Source organism: Nyctereutes procyonoides, unplaced genomic scaffold (assembly GCF_905146905.1).
Source record: "Nyctereutes procyonoides isolate TBG_1078 unplaced genomic scaffold, NYPRO_anot_genome, whole genome shotgun sequence".
In the NCBI taxonomy this organism is placed as follows: Eukaryota; Metazoa; Chordata; class Mammalia; order Carnivora; family Canidae; genus Nyctereutes; species Nyctereutes procyonoides.
In genome coordinates, this window is record NW_026575146.1 from 40,290,594 (window position 1) to 40,314,854 (window position 24,261).

At 34.0% G+C, this 24,261-nt stretch overlaps 1 protein-coding gene across 9 annotated transcripts in view; it reads left to right on the forward strand.

The window, feature by feature from the left end:
* The window catches only part of AGTPBP1 (ATP/GTP binding carboxypeptidase 1), a 257,351-nt gene that overhangs the window by 125,901 nt on the left and 107,189 nt on the right, over positions 1-24,261 (forward strand). For all 9 annotated transcript variants that reach the window (XM_055310029.1, XM_055310025.1, XM_055310027.1 and 6 more), the window contains 4 exons: positions 15,596-15,683; positions 18,571-18,715; positions 21,246-21,399; positions 22,732-22,912. In XM_055310029.1, coding sequence (XP_055166004.1) covers positions 15,596-15,683; positions 18,571-18,715; positions 21,246-21,399; positions 22,732-22,912 — 568 coding nt within the window. The remainder of the gene's footprint in view (positions 1-15,595; positions 15,684-18,570; positions 18,716-21,245; positions 21,400-22,731; positions 22,913-24,261) is intronic.

A 24,261-nucleotide genomic window follows, 5' to 3' on the forward strand; every position in this document is an offset into this window, starting at 1 on the left:
GGTGATACACACAAAATTCTTGTGTATTTATAATACTTTCGAAACTCAACTTTCAAGGGAATTTGGGTAACAGTGTGGTGTTAAGAAAATTAAAACTATCAACAATCCATCATCCAGAGATAATCACTTTTAATATTGTTGTTTTTTTCTAGCCTTTTTAAAATAAGGCAATTTGTGATTTCTACATATACATAGGGATTTATTTAAAAAAATAAGGTTTGGAACCCATGCAATTTTACAGTCTGTATGTTAACCAGACATTATATTGTTAACATTTTTTCTGGTCATTAAATATTCCTCTGAAACAGAGTTTAAATGGACATTCTCCTATAACCTATCTAAACCTTTCTTTATTGTACATTTAAGTCATTTCTAATTATTTTCTATTTTATGTAAAGCTGAGATCAGCGTTATTGTATAGAATATTTTTGCGTATAATTAATTAGTTACAAATTCACAGAGTGGAATATCTTTGCCAGTTGTAAATATTTCTTTTCTGATTATCAAGCAGTGGATTTTTTTTAAAGATTTATTTATTTTAGAGAGAGGGAGAGGGGAAGTGCATAAGCAAACAGCAGGGAAGGGGAGGAAGAGAGTCTTAAGCCGACTCCCCAATGAGCGTAGAGCTCCATGTGGGGCTTGATCTCACAACCTCTAGATCATGGTTTGAGCTGAAATCAAGAGTGAGACACTTAACTGAGTGAGCCACCGAGGTGCCCTAAGCCAAGGGTCTTTAATTTGGGAAATCTGGTAAATTAAAAACCAGATTAGGGGTGCTTGGATAGTTGATTAGGGGTGCTTGGATAGTTGAGTCAGTGGAACATCTGCCTTCGGCTCAGGTCATGATCCCAGGGTTCTTGGGTGGAGTCCTGAGTCTGTTTCTTCCTCTCATACTTGCTCTCTCTTACTTCCTGAAATAAATAAATTAAAATCTTAAAACAAAAAACAAACAAACAAACAAAAAAAACGGACATTTAGAGAAGAATCTGTAGGAAGAGGAGAAAATTCACTGGTTAACATTTTGTTACCTATCCTCAAACTTATTCACATAATTTAAAATTTAAATTGTATCTTTTTATAGATTGGGATTACAGTATGAAAACTCACTCAGAACTATTTTTACTGTACAACATTTTTTAAAAAATCCTTCCATGCCTTTCAGTGACATCACTACTAATGTTAATATAATATTCTATTGAGTATTGTACAATGATTATTTTGATAGCAGTTTGGGAATTTAAATTTTCAGCATTTCAGAATTGAAAACTGTGCTGCAGCTGATACCCTTAATTATTTTTGTGTGTGTATGTTTTTGATTATTGCTTTGCCATAAAGTCCTCTAAGTAGAATTTCTCAAAGAAAATGATGAACTAGGGAAAAGAGGTACTTATTGTGCTGGTAGGAGTATTAAATTAGTTCAGCCTTTTTCAAGTGCATTTGATAATATACTTTCACTGTTTATATTTTACTTTATCTAGGATTGATTTTGGTATATTCTGTGCATTTGGGATCTAACTTAATCCTTTCATAAGTAGTTAAGCAGCTACAACTGAACCCATTCTTTCTCCAAAGGGTTTTAAAAATGTCAATAAATTGTTTTTTTTTCTCAAATATTTACATTTATAACTCATTTGCAACTCTGTTCCTGACCCTCTAGTAAAAGAAGGGCAGGAAATACTGCTTAGAAGACATTGTATGTGGTTGCTCTGTGGTAGCTCTTAAAGAAAACCGGTCTGATAAGTAAAAACAGATTGGAAACTAGTTGGTAAAAGATACCACTCTTACTTGTGCCTGCTTCTTGACTTTTTGAATCTAGCTTGAATTGTTTTGACCTCCTAGTCATTATTATTATTATTTATCCCCTCTGGTTTGAAACACCTCAATTTTCAAAAGCTATGGACTAGCGTTTGTTTGGGGGCTCTTTGTTGCTTTAGTACCACTTGATTTTTATTATCCTGACTTTTCTGTCTAGTGTAATATTTTTGTTGCTCTAGTATCACTTTGTTGTGTAACTTGACCATATAAAACAGCTAACACCTTATAGTCTTTTTTAAAAACAGTTTTAAGAATTTTTTCTGCCTATTTTCCCAGAATAGTTTATTCTAAGTATTATTCAAATAGTTTCATCAAGTGCTAAAAAATTTCCATTGCACAAAACTTGTATAATAATCTGAGAGAAACTGATTTTCTTTTGAGAAACTGAATTTTTTATATTAAGTCTCATTGCTTAAGAAGATGGGATAGTTTTGTTTATTAATTTTTTTATGCTCTCACTTAAGTTTTTTAGTTTTCTTGCTGTAAGTTCTGTTCATTTCTATTTACCTTTAAGTACTTTATGTGTTTTTTTTTTGTTTCTCTTATGAAAGAGTACTCCTTGTTTTCAGAGTTGTTACTACTTATAGTTAAAAAAGCTATCAAGTTTTAATATGTTCACTTGAAAATCAGCCTCCTTATCGGACTTTCTTAACTATTTTTCATAGTTTCTCAGTTGATAGCATAGATTTTCTTGGTAGGGGCCTAGAATTTTTCCTTATATTGTGTATCTTTCATTGTTTCATAGGTTTTAGATAGAAAATTGAGAATGTTTAAAGTAAAAAGGAGACATTGAACATCCTTGTTTTATTTTGACTTTAATATGAATGTTGCCAGTATTTACAGTAAACACACTAGCTCTTGTTTTGAGTATAGATTCTTTCTCACAGTAAAGAATTTCTATTTTTACTAACTTTTAAGAAACAGAAGTATTTTATTTTTGCATTTATTAATATGATTTGACCATATAATACTATGAGCTGTTAGTGTGTTATATTAATGCTCCTACTATCAAATCATTTTTCAGTGAAATAAATTCACTTTCCCATGTAAATTAATCTTTTAATATACAACTAATTTTGATAGAATTTTGTTTAAAGGCTTTTTTAAGTTAGGCAAGTCAGTTTCCTTTTTGGAGGGCTGTCTTTGTCCAGTTTTGGAAGCAAGCTAATGCCAACTTTGAACACTTAAATGGAAAGGCTTTTATTTCCCCACCCTGTGTTCTGGAGCAGTTTAATTAGCATTTAAATGTCTTCATGAAATTCGGAAAGAATGTACCTCTAGAACTATCTGATTGTGTGTCCCTTTTTGGGTGGGAGGAGTAGTGTCTGGATAACGTTTTCAGATATCTGTGACTTAATTTAGTTCATTTGTTCATTCTTTCTATCTTTTAAGATTTTATTTATTTATTTGAGCGAGAACTCACACATGTGCTCTCTGTGGGGTGGGGCAGAGGTAGAGGGAAAAGCAGTCTCCCCACTGAGCAGGGATTCTGACATGGGGCTCGATCCCAGGACCCCAGGATCATTACCTGACCTGAAGGCAGATGCTTAACCTACTGAGCCACCCAGGTGTCCCTAGTTTTCTATTTCGTATTATGGCAGACTTGGTAACAAATTTATGTCTTACATATATAGTCTTATATAAATGATATTTACATTTTCAAAATTCACTAGCAGAGATTTCTATATGATGTGTGCAGTATGTGTGCTTGCTTGTTACTCTTATTTCCCTTTTGTGTGTGTGCTCAAAACCCAGTCTGTTATTTTAAAAACCTAGGTCTTGGTTTTATTTATTATTTCCTTTTTTAAAGTTTTTTATTTATTAATTTTTCCCTTTTCCTCTCTGCAGTTTGACTTTTTCTTCTTTTTAACTTTATCTAAATTTAGTTTTGTGTTATGATCCCTCATTTATAGTTTGAATTTGCTCTTCATTACAACTTAAGTATCCCTTTCCCCTCTAGATTTAAGGCTCTTTGTTATTTTGTAGATTGCCTCTCGTTGGTATCCTTTTTGATCCAAGAATTATTTAGGAAAACATATTTGTAGTTAGATTATTTTTATTAAAATTCTTCTCATTACTTTAAAGTTTTAATGCATTTTGTTCACATATAAAATTTATGTTTATGGAATAGTTTTTTATGGCTTAATATCTATCCAGTTTTTTATTTCATGGGCACTTGGAAACTAATATATATTCTCTACTGGCAATATAATTTAATATACTTAGTGTTATAAGTCCCATTTATTCAGTTTTTTGTGTCCTTATTTTTACCTTCTCTTTCTTGCCTAAGAACTAAAAAAATTGTCTTTCAGTTCTGTTGTGTTTCTGTCAGTTCCTCATTTACAAAAACATTTTTTCCCACCTAATCAGTATTATTTGGCATGTAGTTTATGACTTTTCCGTATTCCTTTTGTATATACCATTTAATGGCATAAAATAATAGCCATACTTCAGCATCATTAGCCTTGAATTGTTTTTATACTGTTTTGGTTTGAATTTGCTTGATATATCTTTGCCTATTGTTTCTTAGAAATAGAGGTTGATTCTGTTTTTTGACCCTGTCTTAACATGATTTTATTTAAAATTCTTTTTATCATTGACATGTTTGGTTTATCCTACTTTTTTGCTTCTTTATTGTTTTATCTGTTACTCTTTAAGGGACTTCAAGGTTTAGTGCAACACTTTTTTAGCTGTGGGAATCCAAAATATGTTTATAAAAAATAGAGTGTGAGGCATATTGTGCATTGGATTTTTCTCAGTCCTACTCCATCTACCTTGAGTTTGGTAGAGATTCTTCCCAAATTCTGACAAGAAGTGGTCACTTGTAAATTCTCTTTATCTCTTTATTTCCATATATTAGTAAGTAATTAGAAAGTTGGTTATAGCTGTGAAATGAGCTCTTAGGCAGATACAGGTTTTTAAGTGAAACTCCTATCATTAGTTTTGTTAAGTTAGTACAACATAAAGGAAATCTTGGTTTGTCTTAACATCAATAGAAGAAGGAAGGGCTGATATTTTAGTAAACTGAAATTCAACATTTTAAGAAATTGCAACTAGCTGTGTAATATTATTGTCATCAGATTTATTTTAATTTCACTTCAGGGATGGTACTGATGACTGAAAATATTTGCTCTGGAAACTTGTTCAATCCAGAAGGATTTGTTTAATTGCCATACAGGATTGAAATCAGGAAATAATACTAATTAGTTTTAATTAATTAATTTTTTTCTTTTTTTTTTTAAGACTATTTATTTGACAGAGAGGGAGAGCATTTGCACAAATGGGGAGCAGGCGAGGGAGAAGCAGGCTCCCTGCAGAACAGGGAGCCCGATACGGGGCTCGATCCCAGGAGCCTGGGATCGTGACCTGAGCGAAAGGCAGATGCTTAAGTGACTGAGCCACCCAGGTGTCCCATTTTTTCTTTTTTCTTTTCTTTTCTTTTCTTTTTTTTTTTTTTTTTTTTTATGGGGATGGTCTGGTTGTAGGAGTATTTAAGTGTTGGATTCTAGCAAATATGAACAAATATGTATTATTCTTTGGCAATACCTCCCAAAGGGGCAGAATTACTCTAGTTTTTGTTTCTCAAATTGCCCTCTTCTTGGGGCTTTTTGAGGTGGCAGCCCCAGTGGTGCAGCGGTTTAGCGCTGCCTGCAGCCCAGGGTGTGATCCTGGAGACCTGGGATCGAGTCCCATGTCAGGCTCCCTGCATGGAGCTTGCTTCTCCCTCTGCCTGTGTCTCTGCCTCATTCTCTGTGTCTCTATGAATTAAAAAAAAAAAAAAAAAAAAAAAAGAGGTGATTGTATTAAATACTTAATGGTGAATGATCTTATTTATGAATTTCATTTGAGAATTTGTCAGCCCCGGTGGCTCAGCGGTTTAGCGTCGCCTACAGCCCAGGGCGTGATCCTGGAGACCCGGGATTGAGTCCCACATCAGGCTCCCTGCATGAAGCTTGCTCCTCCCTCTGCCTGTGTCTCTGCCTCTCTCTCTCTCTCTGTTTCTATGAATAAAATAAAATAAAATAAAATAAAATAAAATAAAATAAAATAAAATAAAATAAAATAAAATAAAATAAAATAATAAAATCTTTTTAAAAAAGAGGTGATTATAGTAAATACTTAATGGTGAATGATCTTATTTATGAATTTCATTTGAGAATTTCTGTCGCTACATAATAATGCTTTATCTGTTGTAATCTATTTCTCACTCAACCCCCCAGTACTTGAAAGGGCTTTGCTCAAATTACCACTAGATGGCAGTCTTACATTTAATAACTTGAAGCTTTCACTGCAAGCTCTCTCTGTGGTGCTTTTGCACTGGATTTCTCTACCCCCCCCCCACTACCTTTCCTTACCCCCTCTTCCCCTTAGCCACATATACCAGATAACATGAGTGTTTTTAACCACCTTCTCATATAAATTGAGCATGTGTGGAACCAGGAGACGGAACAGAATTTTGGAGTCTAGTCTGTAGCATTCCCACCTAGCCCACATTAGTTAGTTCCATACTTGGAAGTTGAGCTGAGCCATCTCTTGACCAAGGAAGGCTTCCCTGGCTTCTTAGGCTGGATTAGTCCCTGGTAAGTTTTCCTTTGGGGTGCTCATAACTGTTATGTTGTTTACGTGTGTAGCTGATTAGTCCCTTTACTGCCTACCCCCGACTTGTCTGTAAATTCCACATAATCAGGGACAGTGTCACTTGCTGACCACTTACAAGTGTGGCATTTAGTGGATGATTTGTTAAATGAATGAGGCAATGGGTGAATGAACTATGAAGGAGATATCACTAGGAACATAAAATGAACTTACACGAAGCATATGTCAAGAAGATTCTAGTTCGGGGCACTTGGGTCGCTCAGTTGGTTCAACAGCTGACTCTTGATTTTGGCTCAGGTCATGATCACAGGGTCCTGGAATTGACCCCTGCATGAGGCTCCATGCTCAGGGTGGAGTTGGCTTGAGGATTCTCTCTCCCTCTCCTTCTTCCCTTCCCCCCACTCATGTACTCTTTCTCTCTCTCTTTCTAAAATAAATAAACATTCAAACAAGAGAAGATTCTAATTCAGTTTGTGATCAACTTTTCTATTTTGCTTTGAAATAATTTCAAATTTACAGAAAAGTTGCAACTCTTAATACAGATGTTGAGGATCTGAAAGGGATGCAGCACCCTAGAATACTTCTTGTATATTTTCTGTGAACAGGGACATTTTTTATGTAACCACCAACATTAGGAAATTATAATTGATATGCGAATCTGCTCTAATCCATAGGCCCCCTCATTTGAGTTTCATCTGTTTTCTCAATAATGTGCTTAATAGCAAGAGGATTCAGCTAAAACGATGTGTGTTTAGTTGTCAAGTATCTAAATTCTTCTAGTGAGGAGCAGTTTTTCAGGCTTTAATATTCATGACCTTACACTTTTTAAAATTCTAGAACTCTTATTCTGTAGAGTGGTTTTCAATTTGGAGTTGTCTCATGTTCCTTGTCACTGAGTTCTAAGTTAGGTATCTTTGGCAGGAATATTACAGAAGTGATGTTGTACTCTGGTGGCACAGGGTTTTGTTTGTACCATTACTGATAATCATTTTATCACATGATTATGTTTGAGTCTGTCAGGCTTTTTCTATTGTAAAGTTAACCTTTTTCTTTTTGTAATTAATAAGTATTTTAGGTGGAAGTACTTTGAAACTATGCAAATATCTTGTTCCTCATCAAACTTTGAATATGTTAATATCCAGAATTGGTTTCCTGTTATACTAGGTGGGTTGTAATTTGTTTCTGTCATTATTTATTTTTGATGTTCAAATACACAAGATTTGGCAATCTTGGGGTACTGGGGTCTGTATCCTTTTGACCTGTCCCTGTCATTCTTGATGGGCATCCTTGCTTTTTGGCACACAGTGCTCAAGCTCATCTTGCCTTTCCCTGCCCCAACCTGGTATGGATCATTTCTTGGAAGAGTTCTGGTTTTAGTGGCGAATGGTATTTAAAAACCAAGATCTGTGTGCATAGTATGCACCTGGTTATTGGACTTCTCCATAGATAGAGCTGAGGACTGTGTGTTTGTATATACAAATATTTATACAGAAATTTTTGTTTGTATTAGTTTCTCCGTATGTATCCATTTATGTTTCTATCTGTGTATGTGTTATGTGCACATGCCCCCCTCCACACACACAATCTTCATGAGGTCACACTGATACCTTCAATTCCACAGACTCCATTCTGATTTTTTCCTGTTATTTACAATGTCCTTCTCCGACATGAGAATTTGGACTTCCATTATCCTTAATATATTTTCTTACTGATCAATTCCAGTGTATATTACAATCTTTCTGATGCCTTTTTGGGCAGAAGCCTTCCTCACCTCATTCAAGGTCTGTCACCTAAATCAAGCCTTTTTTCCCACCCCTTTATGAGTGAGGCCTCCCTGTTTGTGTTCATTTTGCTTTTAATTTCTAGTTTACTACATGGCGATCAGACAGGTTTTTTTTTTTTTTTTTTTTTGTAGTGTTTTTCTTTTATGGAACTTCTGACATTTTCTTTTGATTTAACATGTGATCAGTTTTTGTGATTATTTCATATACTCTTATAAGAAGGTGTATGAAATCTGTATTATCAGGATACTGTGTTCAACATCTGTATATAAGATTTGCCTTATTGGGATCCCTGGGTGGCGCAGCGGTTTGGCGCCTGCCTTTGGCCCAGGGCGCGATCCTGGAGACCCGGGATCGGATCCCACGTCGGGCTCCCGGTGCGTGGAGCCTGCTTCTCCCTCTGCCTGTGTCTCTGCCTCTCTCTCTCTATCATAAATAAATAAAAATTTAAAAAAAAAAAAAAAAACCATTTAAAAAGATTTGCCTTATTGATTATGTTCTTTAAGTCTTCTATATACATATTCTTCATTTTTATTCATTTGGGCTATCACATACTGAGAACGATGTGTCCATCTACTATCATTAGTATGTGTCTGTCTTCTCTGTATCATCTGTAGTTTCTTCTTTACATAGGTTGGTCTTACCTGGTGCATAGTACTGGTTAGGTACATAATAGGTATACAGTGAAGTATTATAAAGTTTATAAAGTTCCTTCTTTGTCTCATTTAATATTTTTTGGCCTAAAGTCTACTTTGATCTCAGGATGTCAACCCCTACTTTGTTTCTGTTTGCCTAGTGTATCTTTGCCCATTTTTATACCCACAGGTAATTTAATTAAAAAATGTTTGTATATTCTGTCCTCTAGTAATGTAAACATAGGGTATGTGTGGTTTCATTTGTGCTGCTTGTTGAATGTATTTATTTTTTGGTGGTGAGGATATATGTAGAGATTCAGATTCAGGTGGCTCCCATTATCTCTCCAGACCAACAATCTGATCTTCCTGTTTTTAGTATAAATCTCTGCTGAAATCCTAGCCATATTTAGAAGTGTGTATTTTTTTCTCTGTAGAGTCATCAAGTCCAGATAATATATGCAGCTTGTGATACGGTGCTTTTAGGTTATTTGAGCTCCATTTTAAACTTTATTAGCCGCCCCTCCCGCCACCACCACAGTTAAATGAGGGCATTGGCTTCAATTTGAAAATTTTATGAATCTGTGATTCTTAGTACATTTGATGATTAGGGCCTAAGAAACGTTGTCTTTCTTTGTATCTGTACTTGTTATTGAGCATCTATGCCATACAACTTTGGCCTTTACTTAGCTATTATTAGAGGTCAATGCATTGGATGTTGGCATTATTGTGGCAATTTAATGTTTTTATTGTCTGTGTTCACATGACAAGATTGATAGTTCTTAACATGTTTTTATGCATGTAAAAGTTTATCCTGTGGCTAATGACAACAATTTCTCAGTGTAACCAAAATATCAGTTGAGTAGATTGATTTATTCAATCTGAGGTACCTCGTTTGATTGATTCTTATTAGGGCTACCTCTTTGGTTCAGGTGGTTTTTATTATAGTCAAAATCTTCAAATGTCACTTCTGCTGTGACTATAATTAACTATCACTTAAAAAGTACTATAAGAATACACTATCTTTTATAAAATTAGAGCACTTCAGATAAATCTAATGTGCTCAGACTTCAGCTGGAACCTTACCATAGTTAGTTGTTATTATGAGTTTTGTGTGTCTGGAGGAGTTTGAAGTTTCTGATTGAAATAGCTCAATGAATCCTAGGAAGGAATAAAGAAGATAGGAATCTGTTATACATACTACTGAAATACTTAAGTTTCTTAAGTATAAAGAGAGAATCTTAACATACTTCTATTTTAAAAGAACTGGTTACATAAATAATAACAGTAGCTAACATTTATTGAATATTTACCATGTGCCAGATCTTGTTCTACATGTGACACTCTGCATCCATACAATAGAATACATTTTATGGAAGAGATAAAGGGGGCATCAGTATTTTAGTAATCTGCCCAAGATCATGCATCCGGTAGGTGGTGAAGTTGGAATTCAAACCCAGGTAGTCTGGTTCCAAATTATATGCTTTTAATCACTGTGTTGTCTTGCATGTGAAAAAATGGGATTAGTGTTGGGCTTCTGGTCTGTGGCACTGGAAGCTAGAGGACAGCCAAATGTCTTTTTTGAAATCTGTCATTTGTTTGTTGCTTCGAACCAACTACATCTTTGTGTGTGTAGAATTCAGAAAATATGTTACCTCTGAACCCTCTGTGAGAAAAGTAAATGAGGAAAAAGATCTCAAGATAGAACACTTGAAATTTATATAATGTGTTAAAAGTAAAAATGTTTTAACGAGGGTGACACGGGAGAAGCGAAAGTTAACTCCTCTTGATGAGATTACTTAGTATCAGAGAAATACCAGTTAACCATAACTATGAGGAAGGGAAATAGAATTGATGAGCACAATACAAAGCTTCCAAATAATGGAAAAAGAAAATGTGGAGAAATGCAACCAAGCCAGTAAAGAAAAAGAAAAAAAATTAAATAATAATTGGATGAAAGGAATGAGATGAAATATTTATCTGTCATCACTATGAACTGAAATGTCCTAAAAAATCAAATATTCAAACTTATACAGTAGGAGGGAGGATGGTGTTAATTAAATGGCAAAGAAAAGTTGAAAATGAGTGATTAGGCAGATATAAACTAGCCAAATGCACATAAAATATAGCAAAAGTGGTAATATTTTTGCCGGAAGTGGAATTGCTGGATCATACGGTATTTCCATTCTTAATCTTTTGAAGAACCTCCATAGTGGTGGTGCCAATTTACATTCCCATTCGGACCAAGAAAAATTCAGAGTCAAAAGCACTGTATTTACAAGTTGCAGTTCAAATGTATAGTAATCACAGACATTTTTAAAATTGAGATATAATTGATATAAAACCTTATTTAGTTTCAGATGTATAACATAATGCTTCAATATTTGTATGTTTCTGTCACCAGTTATAAAGTTTTTTTATTGTGATGAGAACTTTGAAGATCTACTGTCTTAGCAACTTTCAGATGTGCAATATTGTGTTGTATATGAACTATAGTCATCATGCTGTACATTACATCCCTGGCCTTACTTATTTCATAACTGGCAGTTTGTATCTTTTGACCACTTCTACCCATTTTGCCCACCCCTGCTTCTACTCCCTGTCCTACCAATCTCTTATTTGTTTCTATGAGATTTTTTTTTAATTTTACACATGAGATCATATGGTATTTTTCTTTCTCTGCTTGACTTCAAACAACATTCATGTTGTTTGAGATAGCAATATTTTCTCCTTTTTAATGGCTGCTCATTTTTAAATCAGATTTTTTTTTCTGTTGTGTGAATTCTTTATATATTTTAGATATTAACCCCTTATCATATACATGATTTGCAAATACTTTCTTCCACTTGGTAAGCTGCCTTTTCATTTTGTCGATGATTTCCTTTGCTATACAGAACACAAACCTTTTACAACAACCATAACCACAGGGCATCCATATAGATTGAACAAAAGCTCCAAGAAATACAACTTGATTAGGAGACAGTTATTTTAAGAATTTAAAATACCCCTTTCAGAATTTAACATATCAAAAAGACAAAACATAAATGATACAGAAAGTTTGAATAACATAGTCAACAAGCTTGATTTTTGGATTCATTAGGATTCCATTTTGAGGATATATTTGAAGATGTCTTCCAGCTGACTGAGAGTGAGATGTAAATGGGAAATGGGAGAAATGGTGGAACTAATCTGGGATTCCAGTGTGAACAGGATGAACGCTGAGGAGCATTTCTAGAAAGCAACTCACTCAAATTAGAATTGGAAGTTAGCAGGATCTTGGAATTATGCCTTAAAAAAATTGAAATGGATCCCAAGAAATGGTATGATATAACATGATTATGAAACTGAGAAAATGTTAGGGACATGGGGCAGAAGTCCTATATATTTTCTCCCATGGAAGGATAAAACAGAAGAACTGTAAAACAGTCATGCTACAAATGTGAATGAAACAAAATGTCACATGAATTGGAACATTTGATGAAGTGTATCAAAGAATCCATTTGAACTAGACCCTGGAAATATTTTATTTGCAAGCAGGGAGCATGCAGCGAACTATACTTACAGAATCGTAATATGAGTACTGTTTTTCACCTTTTGATTCTGCTTTATAGAAGGAGCATAAGAAGGTATCTTCCTTTTGTTCATGAAACAGCTCTTAATATATTTTGTTAGAGGTACAACTTATTGGTAATTAAAAAAAAAAAACCCTCAGATTTGGGTAGGCCCGGTGGCTCGGTGGTTTAGCGCCGCCTTCAACCCAGGGCCTGATCCTGGACACCCGGGATCGAGTCCCACGTCGGACTCCTTGCGTGGAGCCTGCTTCTCCCTCTGCCTGTGTCTCTACCTATCTCTCTCTCTCTCTCTCTGTGTTTCTCATTAATAAACAAATAAAATCTTTTAAAAAAACAGAAAACTCAGATTTTATAGATTTCATTGTGGTTCAGAATATTAGTGGAAATCAACAAAAAGCTGAACAGAAAGTGAGTACTTGGAAAATATAAAGTTCTTCCTAAAAAAAAAAATTAAAATTGGTGTTTCATATCTAGAACCATGCTGTCCAGCACATACATATGGCTATTTAAACTTAATTTAATGTTAAAAATTTTGTTATTTTAGTGGCTCTGGGTCCATCTCCTATCCTTGATAGCTGCAAGTTGCTGCCACCTTGGGCATTATAGATACAGAACATTTCTATTCTGGTAGAACATGCAGCTGAACAGCTCTGATGTAGAAAGTACTTCAACAGAGGACAGTGCCGGGGGATGCCTGGGTGGCTCAGAAGTTTAGTGCCTGCCCTTGACCCAGGGCCTGATCCTGGAGTCCCTGAATGGAGTCCCACATCAGGCTCCCTGCATGGAGTCTGCTTCTCCCTCTGCCTGTCTCTGCCCCGCCCCCTCTCTCTCTTTCTCTCTCTGTCTCTCTGTCATGAATGAATAAATAAATAAAATCCTAAAAAAAAAAAAAAGAAAGAAAGGAAGAAAGAAAGAAAGAAAGAAAGAAAGAAAGAAAGAAAGAAAAAAAGAGGACACTTGATAGACTTATGGGACTTAACTGATAGCTGGAAAAAAATTGAAAGCCATTAATAACTTGCATTATTTAAAATAAAAAAGACTGAAAGTAAGTGAACTAAGTACTTAAGACAGTAGAGAAACAAAACAAAAGGAAGAGAATGTTTTTTTAAATCCTGAAAATGATAGAAATAAAACAAAACATGCCAGAATTGATTAATAGAAAGTAGAGATTTTGAACAGACTACAGCTTTTGAAGAAGTTAAAAATATATTTAGGGGCACCTGTGTGGCTCATTCAGTTAAGCATCTGCCTTCTGCCTAAGTCATGATCCCAGGGTCCTGGGATCAGGCCCTGTATCTTGTTCCCCGCTCAGCAGGGAGTCTGCTTCTCCTTTTCCCCCTGCTCTCACCCTGCTGTTTGAGCTTTTGTGTGTGCTCGTTCCCTCTCTCAAATAAATAAATAAAATATTTAAAAAAATATATTTATCAATCACCTTATTTAGATGGATTTCAGTTGAATTAATTTACCTTTTAAAAAATAGGTTATACTTTTATTTATTCCAATAAATAATGAATAGGTTCCCATATATTTTTCTGAAGCTAGTGTAATTTTATACTGATACTTGGTAATTTTTTTAAAAGGGCCAATTTTTAGATGCAGAAGTTCTAAATGAGATTTTTAGCTAATGAAATCATACACTAGTGAAAGAATAACATTTTCTTGGAGTATAAGGATAGTTCACAATAGGAAACATCACCATAATTTACTGATCAGCAGATTAAATGAGAAAGGCCATGTGATTCTATTAGTGGATACTAAAGGGGCATTTGATAAAATAATTAAAATACTTAAGTGTAGTAAGAATTATGAAAGAACCTACTTCAGTAATGAGAGTGATCATAGCACCTGCCACAGAAGGTTGTTGTGAGGATTTAATGAATTAATTAACACATGTAATAATATTAAAAATATTGTCTGGTACATAGGAATTATTCCATTTTAGCTCTTTTTATTAAAAATGATACAGTTCATATACAAAAAAAATGGCCAATGTTGCATGGAGTGGCAAAACATTCATGTTCTTACCCCTATATATTCAGAATCCCTTTTGAGGTTTTTTCATTTCTCTGTTACAACAAAAGGAAATGAAATAACTGATAAAAATACTAAAAGAGGAAGTGAAATACTTTGAATTACAAATTATATGATTTACATATGTAGAAAACTCAAGAGATTACTAAAGACTAATAAAAATACTCAGAAGTTTTTTGTTTTAGTGAGTGCTTTCTATTATTTATTGTGAACAGAACAGAGAGAAGTTTAACAAAATGGTTCTGTAGCAAGAAAATGAAAATGATCTTTAGGAAAGTCAAACTAGATCTCAAAAATTGTAAACATTTCTAAAAGTAACATGAATTTAATTAATTCTAGTTAGAAGCCTTGAATAGTATTTTATGAAATTGGATATTAAAGTTCATATGTAGCGTATATTTCTGAAACTACCTAAGAAAATGTACTATATAGGGGCTCCTGAGTGACTCAGTCAGTTAAGCATCTGCCTTCTGCGCAGGTCATGATCCCAGAGTCCTGGGATTGAGCCCCACATAGGCCTCCCTGCTCAGCGGGGAGCCTGCTTCTCCCTTTCCCACTCCCCCTACTCCTGCTCTCTCTTGCTGTCTCTGTTGCTCTCTCTCAAATAAATAAATAAAATATTTTTTAAAAGATCTTTTAAAACCCACACTCTCTGTTTAATTCTGTTTTTGTTAATAGTCCCTCTACCTTCTCCCCGCTATGAACACATATTTATATGGAGAAATTTGAAGAAGAAAACAGTCTTGACTTTTTCATGACATTTTCTTCCTTAACCTCATTATAGATGGGAATCAATGGAGAGTTAGACGTGTAATCATATACCATTTTTTAAATATAGTTTTTCACTGTCACGTGTTCCAAGGGATATATTTTAGTTATTATTTTTAATTGATCTCATATAAAAGGGTAATAGGAAAAAGTTTAATAATTTTTCACTCATTGAAGTTGTAATCCCATTTTAGGTAAACTGGTATTAAAAGCATATCATGGATTGACTTAGAGGAGATTTTAAAGAAATATCTCCTTGTTTTATACATATTAAAAATGGAAATGTATTTTCTTTTAGCTTTCCTGAACATATGGTGCTTTCTGTAATAGCATGATTAATTTTTAACTCAAACTCTGAAAAGATTTTTTTTCCCTTTTTTTTTCTATTTCTCTGTCAAAGGTATGCAACCCCTCATGTATTCGGTTCAGGAAGCATTAAATGCCAGACCATGGTGGATTCGTGTGGGAACTGACATTTGTTACTATAAGTAAGTATTCTAAGAATAGTGGGTCATAAGCTGACAGAAGGGGATCTTCATTCTGTTTCAGTTTGAAGATTAGAAAGTAGGGTCATTATTGCATTATTTGAAGTGTGGTGGTCTGCTTTATTGTTACCTCTAACAGAGTCCTGTAGAATTTGAGATTTATTGAGGTGGTATGTTTAGTGGAAATAAAATGTGCCTTATAGACAGATTTAGTCCATATCTCATCTTCACCACTTTGATAGCTAGACTCTGGAAACGTTTTTAAATAAAACTATTAAATAAAAATGAAATTAGGAATTCTAGAAAATAATTAGCAGTGACTTTTTGTTGTTCTGATGATATTAAAAACAATTCTTATCTTTTTTCTTTTGCATGGAAATATTTACTTTATTTGAATTTCCAGAATATTTTACCTCAAGATGTATTCCATAGTTACTTTATAGTAGCCTATACAGTTCAACTTGACCTCAAATAGGTTATCTACCATTAAGTCAGACATAAGTGCTCAGAATCATTTATTGCTTCAGTGGAATGATTGGATTATTCTTCAACTTCATGTCTAAATAATCTGGGATGATCATATACCTTCCTTCCTGTTTTTACTCTGTTTCTGTAATACGTTTCTAGAAAACTTCCTCCGCTGAATGCATTTGACATCCCCGTCTTTTTTCTGTTAATAATCTTAATCCTGATATTTTTGTTCAATAGATTTTGGGTTTTTATATTGTGCTTGACTAGCATCAATGTTCCTTCTTTTTTAATCAGAAAACTTCTGAAATTAAACTTTTTATTGATTTAAGACATGGCTTTGGAAAAACAGTTCTTAAGTGCTATTACTTTGTGAGAAAGACAGTGTTCCCTAGAATTCACCTCAGTAGGGTTTTCCCCCTACTTTTATTAGCAAAATAAGTAGTAAATGAGGAATAGAAATACAAGATCGTATGCAATTCCTCTGTACCTGAATGTATTTCATATTTCTTTCAGTGGTAGACCAACATAAAAATACTCTTAATTATCTCTTTCTCATAAAGTTGGAATAGAAATAATCAATGAATACTTTTCTTTTTCACATTATAAAGTGAATGGTTCTAACATGACAGATGGCGGTTCTGTTTTGTGTAAAGTGTGATGGCAAGGATTTTCATTTGTTTAATTTTTGTTTCTTCTTTTGGCTACTTCCAGATCTGGAACTGGAATTCAGGTCAATTCAACAGACATTTATTAACTATTTTCTCTGTAACAAGCACTATCCTGGTTGCTTTCCTGAAGCCTAAAACCCAGATAGGATGAAATCTACCATCTTTGCATGTGTCTTAACTTTTCCTCTCAGCCAGTCCTCTGATGCTTATTGGTCTCATCTATATAATGAGAATAAAACTACTTCCACCAGTGTATGAGAGAATATAATTTACAGACTACCATATAGTTATAATGTGGTGTTACCAGTACCTCTCCAGTTAGATGTTAAACTTTGAAATGTGGGAAAAAGAATTGGCAAGGACTAGTTCTGGAACTTATTTTGTGTTATTCCTCAACCCATAGCACCTTGTCATTGAGTATTCAAGATACAGTGGCTACGTTAATGAAGATTATGCCAGGTTGAAAATACCATGCATGTGTATGTGTGTACAAGTAAATAATATGTTGGTCATGGATTTTCTTCAGTTCATGACTTAAAGAATATAAGGTGATTTGAAGTTTTTGAAATTAGCTTAATAGACAAATCATTGTTAGGCCATCAAATGTCACTTTTATTTAAAGTCTGGAAATTGTGTAGTTTTAAAAACTTTATTAAGGAAATCTTCAAACATTTACAAAAGCAGGTAATGTGATAATGAGCCCCCATGTATTCATCACCCAGTTTCAACAATTATCAACACATATTTAGCTTTGTTTTAGGAATACTTTCACCCCTACCTCCACACTGAATTTTATTTTATTTTATATTTTTTTCCACACTGAATTTTAAAAAGCATTTCCAAATAATCATATTTACCCATAAATACTTAAAGATCTTTGTCTTTTAGAGATTTTTAAAGACAGTTTAACCATAATGCTATTATCACACCTAAAAAAATCCTTAATATGATAAAGTATTTGGTCATTGTTCAGACTTATTAGCTGTCTCATAAAGATTGTTTTATAGTTGGTTTGTTTTAATCCAACCAAGGTCACACATTGCATTTGATTTTTGTTAATATGTCCCTTAAGTCTCCTTTAAAATGTAGATTTCCCTTTTTTACCCCCTCCTATTTCTTCTTTATGTTTTGGAGAAACTAGGTCATTTGTCATGCAAGATTTTCCACATTTTGGGTTTGGCTGGTTGCATCCCCATGGTGATAATTTTTCTATCTCACTGATTTTCTGTAACCTAATAGTTAGATCTAGAAACTTAATCAACTTCAGGCTTGATTTTTGGCAAGAATACTTCATAGTTGGTGCAGTGAATTCCTATCGCATTACATCAGGAAAGACATCACATTTGGTTATTTCTTTTTTTTATAATTTTAAGATTGGTAGTAAATTTAGGTATTGTCTCCTGATCCATCCACTTGAAAGGCCTTCGATCTAGTAGTAGTAGCAGCCAGTGATGATAATTGCTGAGATCCAGTAATGTGTGTGGCTAACAAGGTATTAGGTTCTAAACTTTGTATTGATTTCTAGAGTCTCAACTCCATTTTAACAGTAAATCCAGAGGTGAAAACTAATGTCAGCAGATGGTAATTAACTGCTTCATTAGTATCACGTTTAATTTTTATAGAATATTTAAGCTCAACTTTTTAAACTGTGTGGTATTTTTTTCTCCTGAAGTTCTATTTTAAAAAGTAGTAAGGAAAATTAGAAATTTTATGTGGAAGAAATAAACATGTTTTGTGCTTTTCTATTGCAGAAATCACTTCTCAAGAAGTTCAGTTGCTGCAGGTGGGCAAAAAGGAAAATCGTACTATACAATTACATTCACTGTCAATTTTCCCCACAAAGATGATGTTTGCTACTTTGCTTATCATTATCCATACACATATTCAACTTTACAGGTGAGAACTCATTACGTTGTATTATGGCTGTTAGTGTGCTATATGCATGTGTCAGATAATTGAAAAAAATGTTTTTAATATCTTACTAAGATAGGAAAAAAAACAGTGCTGAATATTTTAGAAAATAATATAACACTTTTTGAAAACATTAAAAGGAGTAAAATGGGAATGTAGTCTTTATTTTTACTTAGTAGAAATACTAAAGAAATTTGAAAATATTTTTACTCTCCATCTTTGTGTAGAAATCTATAGATCTTGAAGATTCCATGATTCATGCATTTTACCTAGGTGAGATTTCTGCTTGTTTTAATGAGAGGCATTGGATCTCATAGAAAATCTATCAGTAGAAAATGTGTAAGTTTTCTTGTAGGGGATTCATTTCTTTTAGGGGTTTGATGTGGAATTCTAGATCCAGATTCTTCAGGATTTAGAATATAAGAGTTGTTTCATGTGGGTTCTCTTGAGAGATTTGAGTATTTGCACTGTAAAACAAAACTGAAAAATAAATTCAGGTAATTACTGTGGTAGATTTTTTTTCTCAGTACAGAATGTCTATCCTAATGATCAAGGATCATAAAGGTATAACCAATTTACCCAGAAAGAAATTGGAATCCTGTGATTTAGAAACAAGCTTCCAAATTATTAAGGAAAAAGGAGAGGAAAACATACTCTTCTGAACAGAAGAGAGCAAGGCTGAGTACACTCAGTGTGGCTGACTTTATTTTAATAAAGGTCACAACTTAAAGGTATTACCAGTTATCTTTCTGTGCCAAATGACAGCATCAGAATCTGTGGTGCTATTCACAGGGTTATATAATATTGTTCTTTACTGATGTTACCTTTTTTATATAGTTTGAATTCCTCTTTTCTGATTCTACTACCATGACCTTTGCAGGCATTGCTGCTCCCTCTCCTCTGGACTTCGGCCACCTCTTCTCACTGGTGTTCTAGAATTCACTTCTATCTCCTTTCCTCTTCATCCCTCTTTCCCCCACATTGTAGCAGGATGGCTTCTTGATAGGAGGGTTTAATCCCATAAATTTCCTGCTTAAAGCTCCTTAGTGATTTCTCTTGTTATTTTTATGAAGTCTGAAATTCTTACCATGGTTCATTCATATCATCTTTTCTCTACTATTTTTCACAATTTTTTGCCATATCCACATACTGTTTGAACTATTATATACTTAATATTTATCTTTAAATGGACTTTAAAATAACTCTTTAAACTTTAGCATCATCCTAGGTTAATATTTTTGGTATTAATTCACAGTAAAATATATGCCTGTTCATTTTGTTTTAAGGTTATTCACATATCACTTTCTTGTCTATTACCAGCCATACATATATATGCTGTACCTTGTGAAGGAATGGCCCATGAGGCCCTTTGCTCTGTGTTAATTCTCTCTTTCTCACCCTTTCTGGTCTGGCTGCAGTGATTCTTGGTCAATTCTTTAAGATGCCCTTCCTCTTACTGACATCTGGTCTTCCCATATGCCTTCCTTCTGCCAGCAGCACTCCTCCCTTCTGCCCTCCTCACTCATCCTTTGCATCTTGGTTTCAATGTAACTTCTTGTAAGAGACCTTTCCTCACTGTACAGATTCAGCTAGGCTCTCTGCCCTGGATTATAGGCTCTCTCCCAGCACTCTGTATTTTCCCAAAGATAGGTCTGTTCACTCACTGTTACATCCCCAGTGCTTGGCAGTTACCCGCACAGAAATAGTGGCCACATAGTAAATCGTGAATGTGAACAAACAGGCAAAAGTTTGGAAACCAACCTAAGTATCTTAAAGTAAGGAATTGAACAACGTGTGTGTGGTATAACCATATACTAAAAGCATTAAAACTTGTTGTTTTCAAAGGACACACATTTCACATGTTGAATGATATGATATAGTGTTCATAATTATGAATGTGTGTGTGTGTATAAATTGCTAAGTGATAAAAGCAGGTTACATTGGCATTTGTTAGTAATCTAGGTGATGCAGTTATGGGTGTTTAAAATTTTTTCTTTGTACATTCTGTGTCTTCTAGACATTTTGCAGTGAATCTGTATTAATCCTGAAATCAGGAAAAGTCATTAAAAATTTTGTACTACCTATTTCATTCTGCAGATCTATAGTTACTTGTCATTTCAAAATTTAGAAAGCTTTGAAAACCAAAAGCTTTCTCATAACCCATTTAACAGCAAAGCCTGGCCTGAATTGATGTGAGCTTATTTAGAATATTGATTCCACTTTGAGTGACTTCTTATATGTTTTGCTGCAGAAATAATAATGTACTTATTACAAGCTGCTGCCGCTGGCCCCACTGGAGTCTTGCAGAATTAATGGTATATGTACTGTATCCATCCCTTTTTTCAGCTGTCCAAGTAACTGATGTTTGAACTGTATCTGGCTCCCTGAGGGTTTTAGAGAAGGAATTAGGAATCTGATTCACTTTTCCTTATGTGGAGATGTGGATGCATTTATTTCTGTTTTTCTGAGGGAGTTTTTAAATGATTTTGTACTCTGTTTTTAAATTTTTATCAAGATGCATCTTCAAAAATTGGAATCAGCACACAATCCTCAGCAAATCTATTTTCGAAAAGATGTGTTATGTGAAACCCTGTCTGGAAACACCTGTCCGTTGGTGACTATAACCGCAATGCCAGAGTCTAATTATTATGAACATATCTGTCAATTCAGTAAGTCTTTCATCTCCACTCAAAATACCAATTCTTTTTTTTTTTTAAGATTTATTTATTTATTCATGAAAGACACAGAAAGGGGGGGGGGGAGCAGAGACAAAGGCAGAGGGAGAAGCAGGCTCCCTGTAGGGAGCCCAATGCAGGACTCTATCTCGGACCCCAGGATAATGCCTTGAGTTGAAGGCAGATACTCAACCACTGAGCTCCCCAGGCATCCCCAAAATATCAATTATTCTTATTTTCCTTTGCTTCATATATATTTTGTAAGGGCAGCAATACTAGGAATAGACATCAGAAATCTTCAGTTCTAGTCTTCGTCCTATTACTGCCTAGCCCTTTGGCCCACTTCTGGGTCTCATTTTTCTCATCTCAAAAATGGGGGAGCTGCGTGAGATTATCTCAGAGGTTTCTCTCGATACAAATATTCTGTAGTTCTTCCCTTAGAAGTCCTACCCAAACTATAATACAACACAATGTTTTAAGAGTTCATGTATTATTTTACGATTAAATTTATTATAAATTAATGTAAATTTATAATAAATTTAATTTAATTGTAAATTTAATTTACAATTACGATTTTACAATTTTATAATAAACTAATAAAATAATTTTATTTATAAATAAAACCACCAAGAACCTATGAAATGCACTGACTAGCTACTTTTTTCCCCTGCCATTTATATTTTTAATGTTGCCTCAGATATACAAGTGTGATAGAAAAAATAAGAAAGCTGCTCTAATTTTGGTAAGAAGGTGAAGTATTTTCAGGAAAGAGAAAGAGCTTGCTAAGCATGAAAATATGAGCAGGTGGGCTAAGTGGTTATATTGTAGACCTGTATATCTAAATGTATAGTGAAAACATTTTCTTTGTAAATCTCTGAACAGATATACCTTATTTTAACTATGCTTATCACAGCAACTATGAAACGTGAAATGATATTTTCCTTTTATTACCACGACTTTATGAAAACTAAATTTACATTTAAAACTTTCCCAAATACTTGTTCTTTATAAAAAGCAAGATTATATAAAAGAACTAGTTTTATATGTCGGATTAATTATTTGAAAATAAGCAACTCAAATACTATTTATTGTGTTATGTTCATACTATGAACTCCTTTAAGATATCACTCACTTATATGGATTTTACCTGTTTTTTCTATAGGCCCTAGTGGCATGCTTTTATATAGTAGGTGCACAGTGAGTGTTACTATGAATTTATATCAGAATTCGCAGTTGAATAGAAATATTTCTAAATCCCCAAAGCCAGACATGGTATAAATTCTTAGTAGCTGTTCATTTTAATTTGAGACTTTTTGTGTACTTTAGGAAACCGCCCTTATGTTTTCTTATCTGCTCGGGTACATCCTGGAGAAACTAATGCGAGTTGGGTAATGAAGGGAACGTTGGAATACCTCATGAGTAATAATCCTACAGCCCAGAGCTTACGAGAATCCTATATTTTTAAAATTGTCCCTATGCTAAATCCAGATGGTGTCATCAATGGAAAGTAAGTGAAGCAATTGCTTTAGAAATGCTGTAGATGATGTGGTCATCCTGTATAAACTTGTCAAAATAAGATCATGCAGGTTAATTTGGAAAACAAATTGAGTGAGTTTTCTAGAACAAAGAAATTGTTGGTGGGGAGTTCATTTAAGATAAATTTTTAAAGGAATATACATTTTGTGTATCTATGGTATTTTGAGAAATTCTGTATTTATTCCATGAGAATATGATTTCATAAAATGTATGCCTTGGTTGAATTGTTTTAGAAAAATCACAGTGTCAGGGAGTGAGAAAATTTTTATTTTAAAAATTTCTTAAAATATTTTATTTATTTATGAAATACACACAGAGAGAGGCAAAGACACAGAGGGAGAAGTAGGCTCCCCACAAGGAGCCCCATGCAGGACTCAATCCCAAGACCCAGGGATCATACCCTGAGCCAAAGACAGATGCTCAACCACTGAGCCACCCAGGTCCCCCTAGAAGGAAGAAATGAGAAAATTTTTAGCATAGCCTCTTACATTCCTTTTTTGTTTGTTTGTCGTCATGATCTTGAGTTGTTCTAAGATTTAGAATCTTCTGGGATCTTTCTGCACTAAGGAATATTGGCTGTATCTGCTGACCTCTTCCTTTTTTTTTTTTTTTTAAGATTTTATTTATTTATTCATGAGAGACACAGAAAGAGAGAGAGGCAGAGACACAGGCAGAGGGAGAAGCAGGCTCCATGCACCAGGAGCCCGATGTGGGATTCGATCCCGGGTCCTCCAGGATCGCGCCCCGGGCCAAAGGCAGGCACTAAACCGCTGCGCCACCCAGGGATCCCACTTTTTTTTTTTTTTTTTTAAAGATGCTGACCTCTTCCTGATGGGAAGAGGTATAATTTTGACAGAAATTATAATTATATAATTATAATTATAATTATATAATATATATTATATTTATATGATATAATATATATTATATAATATATAATTATATAATTTAATAATTTAATTATTATTATAATTATATTAATTATAATTCTTTAGACTGAAAATATTGCAAGATAATTGGAAATGGCTTACAATTAGTGCAGTTTTCTTTTTGTGGGAATTAGAAGTGGTCTCTGTTTCTGAACAATGGTAATTTGGTTTTGCTGTCATGAATATCTGCAAATCTGAGGATACCAAATTTTATTCAATAAAGGTAGCATGGATATTTCTCACATTTTAGGAAATTTTTTAATGAAAAAGCTAGAATAATTTCTTTTTAGAAAGTGTGTTATGGAAAAAAAAAAGAAAAAAAAGGAAGTGTGTTGTGGAATTAAAATGAGATTTTTATGTCTGGTTTTAATTCACGAACATACTCACCAGT